General features: G+C 28.1%; 2 protein-coding genes across 3 annotated transcripts in view; one reads left to right on the forward strand and one right to left on the reverse strand.

The window, feature by feature from the left end:
- LOC107452679 (uncharacterized) overlaps window positions 1-11,241 on the forward strand; it is an 18,254-nt gene extending 7,013 nt beyond the window's left edge. Inside the window, exon 4 of one of the 2 annotated variants that reach the window (XM_016069237.3) lies at window positions 11,065-11,241. In XM_016069237.3, the coding sequence (XP_015924723.1) occupies window positions 11,065-11,173 (109 nt within the window). In that variant the 3' untranslated portion in view covers window positions 11,174-11,241. Of the gene's footprint in view, window positions 1-105; window positions 266-11,064 lie in introns of those variants that run through there. The other variant, XM_016069236.3, reaches the window with a different exon arrangement.
- The window catches only part of LOC107452671 (prohormone processing protease amontillado), a 274,223-nt gene that overhangs the window by 186,959 nt on the left and 70,029 nt on the right, over window positions 1-17,235 (reverse strand). The gene's annotated exons all lie outside the window — the stretch shown is intronic.

Raw genomic sequence — 17,235 nt, forward strand, 5'->3', positions numbered from 1 at the left:
TATATATATATATATATATATATATATATATATATACGGGATTTATGAACGTATGCATAGTTTATGTTTTGATTTATTTGCTGGTTCATTATTTTAAAATTTCAGATGCGGATATATTCAAGGCTGCGATACAACTGTCAGACCACCTGGCAATTATCCTGATTGTTGCCCACAACCTGGAGAAGGCTGTGGCTCACATATTGTGATGGTTGGTTAGTAAGATTAATGTTACATGAGAAAAAGAAATAAATTTTTTTCCTCTTGAGTTTTTGTTATTTGACGTGGTAGAGGTTGCTTATTTATCAATTTAATAATGTATTTAATAACTCATTTATGTGCTACGAAATAACACTACGAAAACTTTAACTATCTCATGTCCTATTCTGAGAAAATATATGCAACAATGAGAAGTACAATTATTACGATCCACATTATATAAGATACATGTCTGAGAGAGAAATATAATGTGAAACACTGTTGTACTATGAACTACTCTAATATATTCATGTTAAGGGACAATAAGCAAAAAATAGTTGTATCAATTTGTAGTTTCAAATTCACCTTAAATCGAAAGTTCTGGAGGAAGAATTGTCGTAATTTTTCCGTTTTTATATAGGATATTTTACGTTTTACAAATTGATATTTTCCGTTTAGAGAGTTTTCTCTTTTAAAATCTGAAATAATCCTTTTGATGTAGTGTTCTCTGAAAACTGAAAAACAGTGGAAGCAAAATTTTTAACAGAATATTCGCGAACTCATCTCTTTGCCAATTATTTAAAAAAAAAATATTTTTGTCAGAAAATCTTTGTGAAGGATTTTTTTCCCTCCGAATATTACATTGAAAAAGTAAAGCAGTGAGATTTCAAATTTCCATAATACCAGTTTTTCAGTTTTCGCTCAATAGCCGGTTAGCTTAAGATTGCAGTTTGGTAATTCCCTCGTTATAAATATAACATGCGCAGATTTCGAAGGCAGAAAATCTAATAAGTTTTAATACTTTTATTCACACAACTCTTTGATTTCTTCCCATATACTCCATAACAACCAGAAAACCGTAAAAGAAGTAATACTGTTTTATGAAAGCTAATAAAAATTAAATCGAATGTAAACTATACTGATCGTTGCTTTAGACAAAAAAACGTAATAGTGGATTAAAAATAATAATAGAATAAAAATAATAATGGATTAAAAATAATAATAGAATAAAAATAATAATGGAATAAAATAATAATACATTAAAAATAATATTAGAATAAAAATAATAATGTAAAAAAATAATATTAGAATAAAAATAATAATGTAAAAAAATAATATCTTTCAAATAATAACAGAATAAAAATAAGAATATAATAAATAGATTACAAAATCCTTATAAATATTAAGAAAGAGTGCTGTAACTTAGATAAGTGTAAATATTTACTCCACCCTTCGGAAAACTTTTGCATTCAGTATATATATTTGATACCTGTAACAAAAAGCGCTATCTTTTCATGCTGCTGTCAAGTTCTACAAGCTCAAGTGCTATAGATTTTTTTCCATCAATTTAATAGGAAAATAAAATTCTGTCGTTAATAAATCTTGTTTTACGGGACGAAATAAAATGTTCAATGTTCAGAAAATTCCTTATAATTCGGAGCTTCCTCTCAAAATTAAAAAAAACTACTTCTAAGGTAAATACTGGAGGCTTTTTAAATTTTCGCTGTATTCAACTTAAACTTTTTCAAAAGTTAACCGAAACAATTCACAAAAATATGAAGAGATAAATTTCAAAACTTTTTGCTCTTGTGCAGTATGAAAAAGTCACTTCAAATGCTCCGATCTTGTACACTTTTTAACAAATTAGTTTTAAATACTAAAATGATATGTTTTTATTAATTGAAAACTGCATTAATTTTATTTAATTTTCATGAATATTTTCATAGCAATAGTATGCAAACGTGAGTATAAAAATATTCATATTTTCCTGAATAATTAAGCAGGTTTAAGAAAATTTATAACATTCTTGCTATAACATTCAAAGTAATCGAAACAAGTTACAAAATTATTGCCATATTTTCTGCCATAATGTTCAAAAACATTATTTTACGCTCGTCATTTGTTACCGGTCATCTAAGTTCTGAAAAAAATTGCATGACATAAAAGCTTTAAAAGTTATAAAATAATTTTCTTGGTGTTTCTTGAGAAATTTGAAAAAAAAAAATTTCAAAAACTGAAAGTGTCTCTTCAATCATTGTAGGGTAGTGTAGATAAGCATCAAATTGCCATTATTTTTAAAATTAAATCATATTTTCTAAGAAAAAATTATTCTTTTGTTAGGCCTAACAAAATCACTAAAGGGAAAGTTTTTTGTACCTTAATTCAGTCTAGAATATGTGCAACAAATATAGATAGCACAAATATATTTCTTTGTGTCAAGTATGTGCAAATACGTAGAAACTTTAATGCTCTTAGAAAAGGTATGCATTTTTGAAATACTCCAAGAAAAGATTATTATTTTATGTATTTCGTTTTTGATAAATTTGATTTATTTGAAAGTTTTTATTTGGATTTCAAGAAAAAGGAATTTTATTTGGATTATTTAAATTCAATCAACTGTAAAGTTACAAGAAGAAAAATATCCATTGGTTTAAGATACAACATATGTTGGTCCAAGTTACAACATCATTTTGTATCTCGAATCCATTTTCTTTGTTTACTTTGTGTTTAAAAAAATTCTGAAGTGTATGATTTGCACTATAAAATTATATTCATAAACAAACGTATAGTGTATTTCTCTCAAAATTCCTAACTGAATAACTTTTGTAATATTCGCTAATTACAACTTCATACATCAGTAATAACTGCCTTATTTCTTGAACATGTGTTTTTCTGCCCAATGGGCATGCCTGAATTGGTTTTCATTTCATTAGATAGTTTTTCATATCGATAATTATCTTTCAATCCATTCAGTTTATTTTATTATGCCTATCAATAAATGTACCTAAATGAGAAGGAAAATCTGATTCTTTGTATACGTTTTTTTTTCCTTACGTAGTAGAAAATGTACATTAATTAGTGTTTAGATGTACTTTAATTTAGTAGAGGAAAAAAAGACTCGATCAATGAAGCAAAAAAGAAAACTTATGGTTGCAGGCATCATCTTACCGGTCTTAAGTATCTCATTAAAAAATGTTAAGTTAGAAGTACGAAAACTGGTTTACATTATGGTTACAACGAATTAGTTAGAAAGCATTTCGAATCGACACAAGGCTCAGCTTTCTACTGTTCTATATATTTTAATAAGAAATATATGTGGGTGATTTTGCAATACATGGCTATCTCTTTTCCAGCATTTCGTAAGAAATTAGCTTAATTTTATCACGAAAATAATTAATGGGAAGATAGTGGTGATGGAAAATAATAAATTGATCGTGATTCAGTAAGAATGATCGCATGGCAACAGAGAGTGTTGAAAATTCTATTTCATTGTTCACCTTTAATTCATATCTCTATTGTTAAAAGTTTTTTTAGTCATTCTAAAAGTTATTTTTAGTTGTGTTACTGATAGTGCTAGTGTTTTGAAAAAATATTTGTAAATGCTAATGGCATTAATGCTAGTTTTATTAAAAAAAAAGATTCATCACCCTTTATTTTGATTAGTTTTTTGCGCTAAAAAGAAGAAAACTAATGATGTATTCATGTTGTATATTTCTACTTCAGGAGTTATTCATTTTTTTAACAAGCGTCAAATGTTATATATGTATTGAACCTCTTAATACTGATAATGGTAAGTATGCACATTAGTGCAGAAATATGGTTCAAGTTAAAGTGCTATTCATGTGAATTAAAAAATATAAGAAACGAATAAAACAGGAACAGACGACACAAAGCTCAGTTTTCTACTGTTCTATATATTTTAATAAGAAATATATGTGGGTGATTTCGCAATACATGGCTATCTATTTTCCAGAATTTCGAAAAGAAATTAGCTTAATTTTATCCTGAAAAGAATTGATGGGAAATAAAAGGAAATGTTTAGATAAATTGATCGTGATTCAGTAAGAATGATCGCATGGCAACAGAGAGCGTTGAAAATTTTACTTCATTGTTTATCTTCAATTCAAACCTTCATTGTTAAAAGTTATTTTCAGTTGTGTTACTGCTAGTGTTATTAAAAAAAGCTGATCAACCTTTATTTTGTTTAATTTTTTGCGCTAAGAAGAAAGAAAGTAATGACGTATTCATGTTGTATATTTCTCCTTCTGGGGTTATTCATTTTTGTACCAAGGGTCAAATGTTTTACATTTATTGAACCTCTTAATACCGATAATGGTACGTATGTATGTTAGTGCAGAAATATGGTTCAAGTTGAATTGCCATTCATGTGAATTATTAAAATATAGTCAAACGAATAAAACAGGGACAGTATATCAGAACGATCCCACATTAATCATAATTTTTTTGTATCTAAATGGTATGTGGTTTTAATTTTGCACTATCTGTATTTTAATATGAAAAAAAAAAGACAAAGTGGTAGCAGGTAATACAAGATTAATATAATGAACATACAACGCTTTTTCATTGTTGCACAGTATTTTGAGAATTATTGAGCCATTTCCAGGTTCAGTAATCTCCATTTCGGTTATCGTAATCGGTCATCCAAATCAAGCGATTTAACGTTATTGAACTTTTCTTAATTTAAAAATTTATGCCAAGATGCCCCGTTTTTTCGGATAAAGTAATGAGTAATATTTTGACCAAAGATTGCTTGCTTGACATCACTGCAAAGCACCCCAATTACCTGATATGGTGCACCATGAATAAACCTATACTGAAAACTTTATGAATCAATAAAAAATAATAAAAAATAAATGTGTGCTAAAATTACTGCTTCGTAAATCTTGGGACACGGTGTATAAATAAATATACAGAACTTGTTTTTCTGATCGTTTTACAGTGTAATAAAAAAATATTACACTATACACATACACTGTGCACTTATAGTATTACACTTACTGTCCCTGTTCGTTTAAAATTAAATCCTTGGCCATAGATGGCGCCACTGTAAAACAAGAACAATCGCACCCCCTCTGCCTAAGCAGGCATAAGTCAACAACAACATTAGAGTAAAAAAATATAAAGTATGCCAAAATTGATTAGAGACATATGAATAGTTGCCATATGTTGTATGTTTTTTTTCCTACGCCTGAATACTATGTAATTTCTGATGAGCAGAAAAAAATAAAATAAAGCAGCTATGAAGAAAGCAAAATAAAATAACTATGTTTAAAGCAAAATAAAATATCTTTGTGGCAAACAAACTAAAATAGCTATGTTCAGAACAAAATAAAATAGTTAAGTGGAAAACAATATAAAAGTAAGGAAAACAAAATAAAATAGCCATGTTTTATCCTTGACGTTGGTAACAATCAGTTTGCATATTTAAATACTTACTGCAGCACTTCTGTGTATACTGCTGAATAAATGTCTGGAATCGGAGAGATTCTACTGGTGCCTTTGTTCTCATTGGTCATAATTTCTTTTAACTTTACACTTACAGGTAATAACCAAATAAGCTGGTTAAAATGAATAATTTATGTAAATTTATCATATTAGCCGTAACATTATTAATAATTATTATTAATTACACACAACATTATTCATTACATACCGAAAGTATATTACATAACATTATTATTAATAAAAAATAATGAATTTGGTCAATGTCATTCTTTCGCGTTTTTATTTCTCACTTTGACAGAAAGAAGCGGTTACTATTCATTTTGTTCGGCTAAACCGTTTAATCACATTGACCAAACTTCGTTGGTTATTATTAATATTTACCGGATTTAATACTTTAACTGTAACATACGAACTTCATGAGTTGTTTTGGTATGTATTAAAGCAATTTGTGACGGTGAATGATAATATTACATTGTAACTTGATTGATGATGAACTATCATTGAGAGTTGATGCATGGAGCAAATCTATGCAATATACGAAGTATTAAGAAGCGAATTCTTTTAAATTACTATACTTTTAGAAATTTTTCGGAGAAAATGGTTATATGGGTGATTCTCACGAAATATGACAATTCACTGTCCCTTGCTCCAAGATCTAATGCTATAATACTAAAAGAACTTTATTTTTTTAAAATTTTTTTTTTAAATAGCATTGCTGTTAGCATTTTAAAATGACTTTGCACTAGCATTGACTGTTTTGTATAGTTAAAAAATTTAATTGAATTTCACAATTTCATGTTTCTGTCATGTCCCAAACAATGTTTCCAGTAATAACTAGCTTCAAAACTTCCCATAAAATTTTCAATATCTAATTTTTTTTTATCTCAACCGGTGTAAGCTCTTCTAGAATATACGCAGGGGGTATTATTTACAAAAAAATTTGTTTAAAATAATTTTTTCTGTCAATAAGTTGTTTGCCCCAAGAAAATCTGTCATTTTCCTGGCTTATGAATGCCAGGACATTGAAGTGTTGCCAGAATTTTTTTTAAATTGCTAATACTGTAAGAAGGGAAAGCAAATATTACCCTAATACGAAGTTTATGTATGATTGTAATATGCTTGGATTTAATTAAAGTTATTTATTTATTTAATGATTGATTATTATACACAATTTTATTCTGTACATATCAGCAACAAAATTTTTTTGATTCTTTCTACAGTGGATATAAAGAATTAATTTAAGCAATTTATGGTCCATCTAAGATAAAGGCTTAAGTTGAGTTACTTACTATTAACTTAAAATGACTGTTTTTTAAACTTCTAAGCTAATATGTCATTTTCCTGGCATTCAAGATTTGGTGAATATCTATTTTATTCTCTTTTTCTCAAGCAAATGTCAATAAACTACACTGCTGTCTGTAAGATATTAATAAGTGTAACTAACGAAGTGTACAAAAAAAATTTAGATTATTTTGAAGACTTTAAATTTGAAGAAATGCTTTGGTCCGAATTGTCATGTTTATGAAGAATCACCCATGTAACAATTTATTTAATTGTTATTTTACCATATTCAAATGAAGCAGTCGAATAACTATAAAAGACATGGTATTGAAACTGATAACTGAGAGAAAAACTGTCAACTAGACCGACCTAATATAACCGCTTAGTTTCTTTTAGAGGAATGCATATTATAGCAAAGACATTCCCTTCCGACATTCCCTTCCGACATTCCCTTCACAGGAAGAGTTTCCAGTGTCCTGCATTCCCTACTTAGTAACCCTGGGCAATTAGAATAGGATTTTCTCATTCACTTACAGATGGAAACAGCAAAATGGTGCTAACCTATCAGCAATGTTAAGGTAAATTTATTTTTTACTCTTTGAAACCATGCTAGTTGTGAATGGTGAAAAAAAAGTAGAATTTTGTATTCATGGTTTTTTTAACCATACTAGTTGCATACGATTTCAAAACAGTATACAACAAGTAATGTTCTTTACCGTGAACTTTACGGTTAGTTGGACGGACAGAGTGCTGCCGGTAGTTTCAGCACTGTTTTAGATTGCAAATTCGAACAGTGTATTTATGCGTGTGTGTTTATAGTTTTAAAATACCTTGTTCATTCTAATCCATATAATTTTATTTTAGACAATATTTACTTTTTATCTTAAATTTCAATTAATGCTTCATTAAAAATAAGCTGAAATGTTTGATGCTTTTTTTAAAATTCCTTAATCAATTATCGTAAATCTCTAGTGTAATCACGTACCATCTGGATCAATACTACAAGGCACTGAAAAAGATTGTATGGATATTGAAAAATTATAAGATAAAAATGTTGACATAATTTTTTTACTACTTTTTTTTATTAGACTTCGCAACTACCATTGGTATAAATTTGAAGCCTCTAAACATGTAACTCAGGCAATTTTTGATTGAAAGCTAATCACTGCACGATATTCTTTCATAGCTAGGTGAGTGTAAAGGTTTAGTTGTTTTAAATTTATTAAGTCTAAAAAATTGGTTATTCAAAAAACAAAATTAGTGTAATTTTTTTCCTCAAATTCGTGTATTTTTTATACTGATAAAAATTTACTAATAAGTGATATTAATTTAATTGATTGAATTTAATTGAAAGTTGAAAGTAAAAAATTTAAACTTCAAAATTTTGTTTGTTGAAAAACTATTTTTTATATTTTCTATATTTTCTATAATAATAAATCCATGTTAAAATACTTTATTTTTAGCTATGTATCGGTACTCCATCATTCTGCTTTGTCTTGGAATTACATTACTCTTCAAAAACAGCGACGGTGCAGTCGCTTTTGATCCTTTAGACACATATCAGATGGTATATATGATTTTTTTTCAACTATCGTTCATTAAATGCATAGCTTTTTAATGCTTTAAAGGGAAAAAATAAGGTTTGAAAATGTTTTTTCGCAAAATATGGTTATAGTAAAATAATAAAATTCTTTAAATTCTGAATTTACGTAGTTAAATTATTAAAATGAAATTAAATTATACATACATACGTTTAACTGAAAGGTATTCCTTTTCATGTTTTAGTATATATTTCAGTTTCAGCAGTTTTAGTTTAGAACTTAATTTAGACGGAAAAAACATTCGCAATTTCTTCGGTATCAAAATTCGTTTTAAACCATTATAACTAAAGCAAACTTAAGACTTTTACATAGAATAAAATAATTAATTTTTATCCCTCAAAAATTATTTGAATTTTGTTTCTATCATAGTTAGGGGCGAAAACAGGATAATTTAAAAATACAGCATTTGCTCTTAGGGCAACATAGCAGGACTTGTTTACTTAACCTAAAAACTCAAAATGAGTTATCTTATTATTCCTTCAATTTTAAAATGAAATATCCTAAAATCTAATTTACTTTATTTGTCTAAATGTTCTCAACGTATAATTTTAGGTATTACATTACGCACTAACTGATTAAACTATTTTTTAAATAAATTTTACAGCTAAATTAGAAAATAATAATTGTAATTCGATACTGAGAAAAACATTTGAACTAAACTACTAGAATATGTTAACATTTACCATGCTTCTGACTCTATAGTTAACTAACCTAATTTTTAAGTAGCAATGGTTAAGTAGTTTAATTTAGAGGTCTTTTACGTTGTCAGTGCGAAATTTTCCTAGATAAGAAAAAACATTTTTACGAAATTTTTACATCAGAATCGCGCAATATTAATTCATATGACTTATTTAAATATTTTTAGTTCTTTAATAAAGCAAAACATTGTGTATAAATCACATCACTGAAAATTGGCATACTAAAGTTTTAGTTCCGTAAGTGTAAACCTTCTATAATCACTGAAAAATTTGCTTGCTCATGGATACAAAATTTCAATTGTCCATTTTTATACCTTTATGTATACTTCATTTGCGTTGTTTCGATTTATTCATACTAAATACAAAGTATTATCCTATACTCATTTGGACACATAATTATTGCGAAAACTAGCTGCTATAATACTATAATACTATGCTCTACATATCTATACAATACTATGTTCTACATTCTATGATCCCCGGCCCAGACACCGGATTTTCTGGATGCAGAAAATCCTCAGCGGCCATGACGTATGATTATGCGGCATGTAAAAGATCCCTGGACTGCCATATTGGCTCTTGACATTTCCGGGAAAATTAAATTCCTAGTGCACTTTAGCCTCCAAATAGAGTCTCGGTGCTGCCATCTAGTGAGGCAGAAACTAGACGTCCAAATTAACATGACCAACGGCATCTCACCCAATGTGGTGGTCCTGAAAGAGTGGATACCCCCTCTGGAGAACGCACTAGGTCTGCTCATCGGCAAGACCGATTGTGCAGCTCATTGAAAATAAAGTAAATAAAAAAAATGCTCTACATAGATTTTAGTTTCTCTTTTAAAGTATTGTAACTTCAATTTTATTTTAGGTAACTGCCATTCTGACACGTTTGGGACAATCAAGGTAGGCGAGACTGGATACGCGGATGATTGCGTCCGAGGTTATTGCAGCAAGACAGGTGTCAGTATAGCAACGTAAGTAAAAGTGCATCCCTTAGGCAAATATACGCAAACGTCCAGTAAATACATTTAGATAAGAAGTTCTAAATCTCCTAAGGGGAAAATGTGAAGGTTATAAAATGAATTTTATTGAAAACAGTATGCAAGCATTTTTATCAGCAAACATGCTAGCAGTATGCAAGCTATTTTCAAGGTTGATTTACGTTAATAAAGCGTTCCATAAAAAGTATAAAAAATGGAATTAAACAAAATTGACTTGACAAAATTGCCTGACTTAACAAAATTGCCTTGGGAGACATGGGGGAATTTAAATAAAAACCGAACGAAATTTCAAAAATAAGAATGTCAACAAAAAAGTAGTCCATATCTTCATAAATATTTAAGCTAGGATTACAAAATTTTGGGCAATTATTACACATAACAACCAAAATAACTGCCACAAGTTACAAATCTGTTACTACATTTTTTGTCATAGGTTGTTTAAAAACCCTTTTTTCAGCTTGCAATTTATTGTCGATCCCTCAAACCGTTCAAAGTTTTAAACATCATTGATGTGTATGAGAAATTGCATGATCTAAATATATCTGAAGTTATAAAGCGACACCTTTTGTATTTCTTGAAAAAGATGAAAAACTGTATTTGTAGACATGTGTTTTTATCATTTTGTTCATCCCTGTAAATGCATATATCATGAACACTACAATTTCCAGCTTAAAACACACAGGTTCTCCTCCTCACCACTAATTTAATTACTGGATATATAAACATATGCCTATCACAAAACTAATCACTGGTCATACCCGCGGACTAACATTTGTTCCGGATCAAAAGACGTTCCCTGTATGCCTAAAATGTAGTGCTCACCAGGCTTCACCTGATCATTTGCTGACCTGTATGGGACTGGAAAAAAATTTTATTTTGGAGGATCCGCAGATGGTGTTTGATTTTCTGTCGGTGAACGGTCTCCTGGACTTGGTCTAGCCTTGTTCTGGGCCAAGAGGAATAAGTACCACTACCATAAACATATGCATAACTTATTTTTTGTTTTGCTTGTCGGTTTATTGTTTTCAATTTAAAATTTCAGATGCGGATATATTAAAGGCTGCGATACAACTGTCAGACCACCTGGCAATTATCCTGATTGTTGCCCACAACCTGGAGAAGGCTGTAAAAACTTTTTCATGGTTGGTTAGTAAGAAGAGAATATTTATTATAAATAACAATCAATGTTATATTAGAAAAAGAAATTAGAAAAAAAATTCTGTTTGATTTTTTTGTTATTTCACGTAGTAGAAGTTGTTTTTTCTTTAAACAATTTTTTATAATGTGTTTGAGTTATTAGAAATAATAATACAATCTCAGATCTTACTCTGAGAAAAATATATGCAACAATGATAAGTACTATTATTACGATCCACATTATATAATATACACGTAAAGGAGGTAAATATAATGTGAAACACTGATGTATTATAAACTACTTCAGTATCTTCATGTTAAGTGACAATAAGCAGAAAATAGTTATATCAATTTGTAGTTTCTAATTCACCTCATAAATCGGAAGTTCTAGAGGAAGAACTATCGTAACTTCTCCATTTTTAGCTAGGAAATTTTCTGTTTTATAAACTGATATTTCCCCACTATAGTGCTAAGCTAAGTTAAGCTAACTTAGAGTCCACAGAAGACTAGACAGTTAGACCAGAGTCCACAGAAAACTAGACAGGAAGCAAAATTTCCAACAGAGCATTCGCAAGTTCACCTTTCTGCCTTACCAATTAATTAAAAAATTATTTTTGTTGGAGAATCTTCGCGAAGGAATTTTTTTCTTAGATTATTAAATTGAAAAGGTAAAGCGGTGAATTATCAATTTTCCATAACACCAGTTTTTTAGTTTTTGGAGCTTAATTTTTTAGCTTAATAATTCAGTTTGGTAATCCTATCGTTATAGATACAACATGTACAGATATTAAAAGTAAAAAATCCAAGAAGTTTTGACATTTTTTTTCACACACCTCTTTGGTTCTTTCCTAAATACTCTATAACAACCAGCAAACCCTAAAAGACGTAATACTATATGTTTCCTATGTAACAGCTTGATATTTTAATAAATAAATGTATGAAAGCGAATAAAATGAAGAATGATTGTAAATAATATTTATCGTTGTTTTAAATTAAAAAAAACGTTAAAAGTTGTTCACCTTTTTCTAATTAAATTGAGTTTATTATTCTATGCAAATGTTAAGTTCGTTTTGAGAGAATCACTCAGCTGGTTACCTTTAATTTTTCCAACAACCACCAAATCACTCTTTCGTATATGAATACCTCTGATAAAGATTGCACAATTAGAAGGTACATTCATTCTTAAAGTAGGACAAGAATAAAGTTTTTTAAACATCGATAAATACCATCTTACTTTTGATGAATTGAAATTCCAATTGAAAACTTCAGTTTCTTTCAAATAATATCCATGAATAACAATTGAAAATTGAAAGACAAGTCTATTGGTGATAATGTATATAGAAATAACTTAAATAGGCAATAAGATAATGAGGGTAATAATGTAACTTTTAGGAATTAATATACATTTCAATAAGGAATTTTTAAAATTTATAAATTAAATCACAATCAGGGTAAACTAACCAGTGAAGGAACACTTAAGCTTCGCTTGCCTTTTAAAAAAATCATATTAATTTCAAAATTCGTAATTTTAGTTAAATGACAGTGTCATCATATTTGTTTCTAATTGCAAATCATGTAAAAAAATTTCAGAGAACTTACATAATATTGTTTTAAAGTTTTGGAGGTTAAAATAACAAGTAGTAGGAACAGCTCTTACTAGTGAATGAACACCCAGTAAAGGAACACTTAATTTTGGTTATTTTTTAATGCTCTTTATGAATTTATAAGTCATACAAATATTTAAAAACAGGGCTATTCTTGAAATTATAACGTATAAATACTTGGAAAATGTAAGCTTTTTTTATAATCATGAATTGAAAATTAAAGTGTCACCATATTAACGAATGCTGTTCATTCACTGGGAAATCTATGACCAGTAAAGGAACATACCTGTTTCCTCACTGGTTTAATGTTGTTTTTCCTATTTTTAACATACTTTTGATGCGGAACATCACTAAAGGTACAAGAAAATTAAAGTTTATCTTTTATTTTCAATAACTTAGAAAAAAAAACTAGTAAAGGAACACTTGCTCCTTCACTGGTTTTTCAGCGTTTGGTGATCCAGTGAATAAACACCCCCTTATCTCAGTACTTTATTATGCTATGGTGCTTTAAAAAATAAAACGCAACTTCAATAACTTTATTTTGAATCCTCTTTTTCACAGTGAGAAAAATAAAACTATTACATGCAATTAATTCCACTTCAAACATACAAATACAAAAACTCACCTTATAATTGTTTTAAAGAAGCAAGGTGTTGCAGAGATAATAACAAATTCAAAAATTTTTCCAGATAAGTCTATTTAACCAGGTAATCCAGAACATTGCTAGATGATTTCCTATTGTTTGGCAGTAACTTATTGTTACCAATATATCTAAAAAAAACCTTTCAAATTCTTATTTTTAATCAATATGTAGGAAATGTTATTTCACTGGGTAGTGTTCCTTCACTGGTTGGTTTACCCTACTAAGTATAAAAATTTTGAAGAAGTAATATTTCAAAGTAACAGTGTAAAAAAGATAAAACTAAAAAATAAAAGTTGTGATCGTCCTATTACGATCGCTGAGTACCCATTGGTCAAATATTTTTCCTTTCTGGATTGACTCCATTAAACGCCACAAAATTTTAATTCATGATTGCAAAAACTGTCTCAATTGATGCTTGTCATCGGATTGGTTTCTCAAGACATCTACGTGTGCGTCCTATGTACGTGTTTCAAGACGTCACAAAATACTTTTCATTCTTCAGCATTCATATTTATATTGAAATCACAGCAAAGCGTGATTTATACGTTAATAATAAAAGCAATATAACCGCCTTACTTTCAATTATTATTATGTAAATGCCTGCTCATGAAAATTAAAAGAAAAACAGCAGCGGTTGCCATAACAACGCATGCAATGACGACGCATGCGCACTGTTTACTATTACTCTTGAACACAGTTGAAAATTGTGTGGACGCCAACTTATTTTTTATTAATTGAAATTCCAATCGAATAACTATGTATACAATAATACTATGTAACAAATAATAACTATTAATAACAAATAATATCTTTGAATAACAAATACTAACCAAGACCCATTTAACCAATGGGTAAAAATAAATCAGAAAAGTTTTATTGTAACATTAAAAATTATAACAAAAAATGAATTACCACAAAGGGGAAAAACATATTTAAAATCAGCACTAAAGCAGGCAAAATTAAAAAAGTGAAAAAAAAATTAAAATTAGTACGGCGGAGAAACGCTTATTGCAAAATAGCATAAAATGTTGTAGATCAATAGTTTAGGTGACTATAAAATTATTATTTTTTTAATAGTTACGTGATCAATCAATTAATTGAAGTTGCCAAAAAAATCTGGAGAATACGAGTCATCTAGACAACGTTTTAAGATTTGACTCTCAGAGAAGTCTCCTCTTAAATGATATAGTTGGCAAAAATTGCCACCTTATTATTTTGTAGATAAAATGAAGAAATTTAACCAAAAATCTGTTTTCTTTCTTCCATCAAAATAGAGGTTAGGCCTAAGAACATGTTAAGAATTAGCGTGGTAAACCTTAAAGTCTACTTAAAAAAATAAGACACTCAATCTGTAATTAGGCATAGCATAACAGAATGAAGAAAGCAATCATAGTTAACACAATTGAAACTTTAAAACGTTGAATTCGCAGAAAATCATCATTCCGAAGATAATGCTTAGATATAAACTGCTTACTCGACAGACCGCTTCCAGGGACAACATCTGAAATAATCCGTCTTACACAGTAATCACAGAAAAATATCAGTGACTTTCTGAATACAATTTCACTATATAGATATTACTGGCATTTACAGAACTCGTCTGTTTGAGCACAGATTTTCCAAAACATTGGGAGAGTTTCTGAATACGGTTTCAGATAATTTTCATTTTCGGCACTTTTTAATGCTTTTTTAAATTTTTAATTTTTCTTTAATGTAAAAAAATATTTAACGATTAAATTTAATTTAGCTTTTCAAATTGGAAACAGAAGTTGCATTTAAAAGCATTTATCGATTCCAACACATAACAATTTCGTTTAAAACATTTAGTTTTTTGAATATAAAAATTATTATTTAAAATTTTCATCAATAATTTCATAGAGTCATTAAATATTCAATAAATAGTCAAGGAAATATTATATATATATATATATATATATATTAAAAATATAAGCAGTGATTTTTTATAATAATAAATTCAATTTAAATTTTGAAATTTTTCTTAACGCGTTAAGAATTTCGACTCTATTTGTGAATCCAAATAATTTCTTTAGATATTAAATAATATTTGAAAACCAAGCTGCTCTTTTGATATAACAAATTTGGTAAATTGTAACTTGAAATACTTTTTTCATAATTAGTTAAAAATTTGATTTTCCACAATGTCATAAATTTAATTTTGCAATGTTTGCGAAAATAATATTTTCGATCTAAGGAAGCAAGATCAACCTAAAAAATTATAATGATGAAAAACAAATAACTACTTTTTCTAAAATTTTTCCTATCCAGCAAAATCGAAAAATTTAGATTAATAATAGAATAAGAGTAATAATAGAATAAAAATAATAATAGAAAAAAATAATAATAGGATAAAAATAATACATAGTAGAATAAAAATAACAATGAATTGAAAATAATAATAGAATAAAAATAATAATAATAAAATAAATAGATTACGAAATCCTTACAAATATTAGGAAAAAGTGCTGTACCTTCGATAAGTGGAAATATTTGCCCCACACTTCGGAAAAATTTTGCATTCAGTATACGTATTTGATACTTGTAAAAAAGGGCACTATCTTTCATTTCATGATCCTTTGAAGTTCTACAAGCTCGATTGCTATAGAATTTTTTTTAATTTTATTTGCTGAATAAATTTTTTAATTAATTTAATAGGAAAATAAAATTCTGACGTTAATAAACCTTTTTTTATGGTACAAAATAAAATGTTCAATGTGTAGAAAATTCAGAGCATCCTGTCAAAATTTTGAAAAAAATTACATTAAAAGAAAAACACTGGAAGCTTTTTAAACTTTCATAATATTCAAATCAAACTATTTCATAAGTTAACAAAAACAGTTCTACACGAAATTATGATAAAACACATTTCAAATCTTTTTGCGCATGTGCAGTATGAAAAGGTTACTTTAAATGCTCATATCTTGCACAATTTTTTAACACATTATTTTGAAATTCAAAAGGATAGATTTTCATTAATTAAAAATTACATAAAAATTTTGTTTAATTTTATTGAATATTTTTTATAGTAATAGTATGAAAACGTAAGTATTAAAATATTCATATTTTCATGAATATTTTCCCTGGTTTAAGAAAATTTAAACCATTGTTGCTATAACATCCAAAGTATTCGAAACAAGTTACAAACTTTTTGCCATATTTTCTGGCATAGAATGTTCAAGAACATTATTTTACGTTCGTAATTTGTTGCTTGTCTCTCAAAGCTCTGAAAGCCTTAAAATATATTGATGAGTATGAAAACCCGCATGACATAACATCTTAAAAGTTATAAAATAACTTTCTTAGTGTTTCTGGAGAAATTCGAAAAAAAAATATCAAAAACTGAAAGTGTCTCTTCAATCATTGTAGGGTAGCGTACATAAGTATCAAAAAACCATTATTTTTAAAATTAAATCCATATTTTACAAGAAAAATGTATTCTTTTTCTTAGGATTAAGAAAATCAATAAAGTGCAGGTTTTTTGTGCCCTAAACCAGTTAATTAAAATGTTAATTAAATTTTTAAATTTTCTCTTACATTTAACATTTTTACATTTCCAATTTAATTTTTGCACTTTTAGTTCCTGAGCGTTTTGAGAAATCTTTCATATTTGTCGAAATTAGTTATCGTGGTGAATTTGTTATTAAAAAGTTCAATGCAATATATAATAGCATTTTAAACAAAACAACTATGCTGATTAGCTCAAATTAGCTCTAATTAGCGCATTAACAAAGTTATTATTGTTGTGTTAGCAATTAAAATATTCTCTTGAGAGCGAATGAATTTTACTTGTAAGGATTTTTTTTCTTTCGCT

The sequence above is a fragment of the Parasteatoda tepidariorum genome, chromosome 7 (assembly GCF_043381705.1).
Source record: "Parasteatoda tepidariorum isolate YZ-2023 chromosome 7, CAS_Ptep_4.0, whole genome shotgun sequence".
NCBI classification, from domain to species: domain Eukaryota; kingdom Metazoa; phylum Arthropoda; class Arachnida; order Araneae; family Theridiidae; genus Parasteatoda; species Parasteatoda tepidariorum.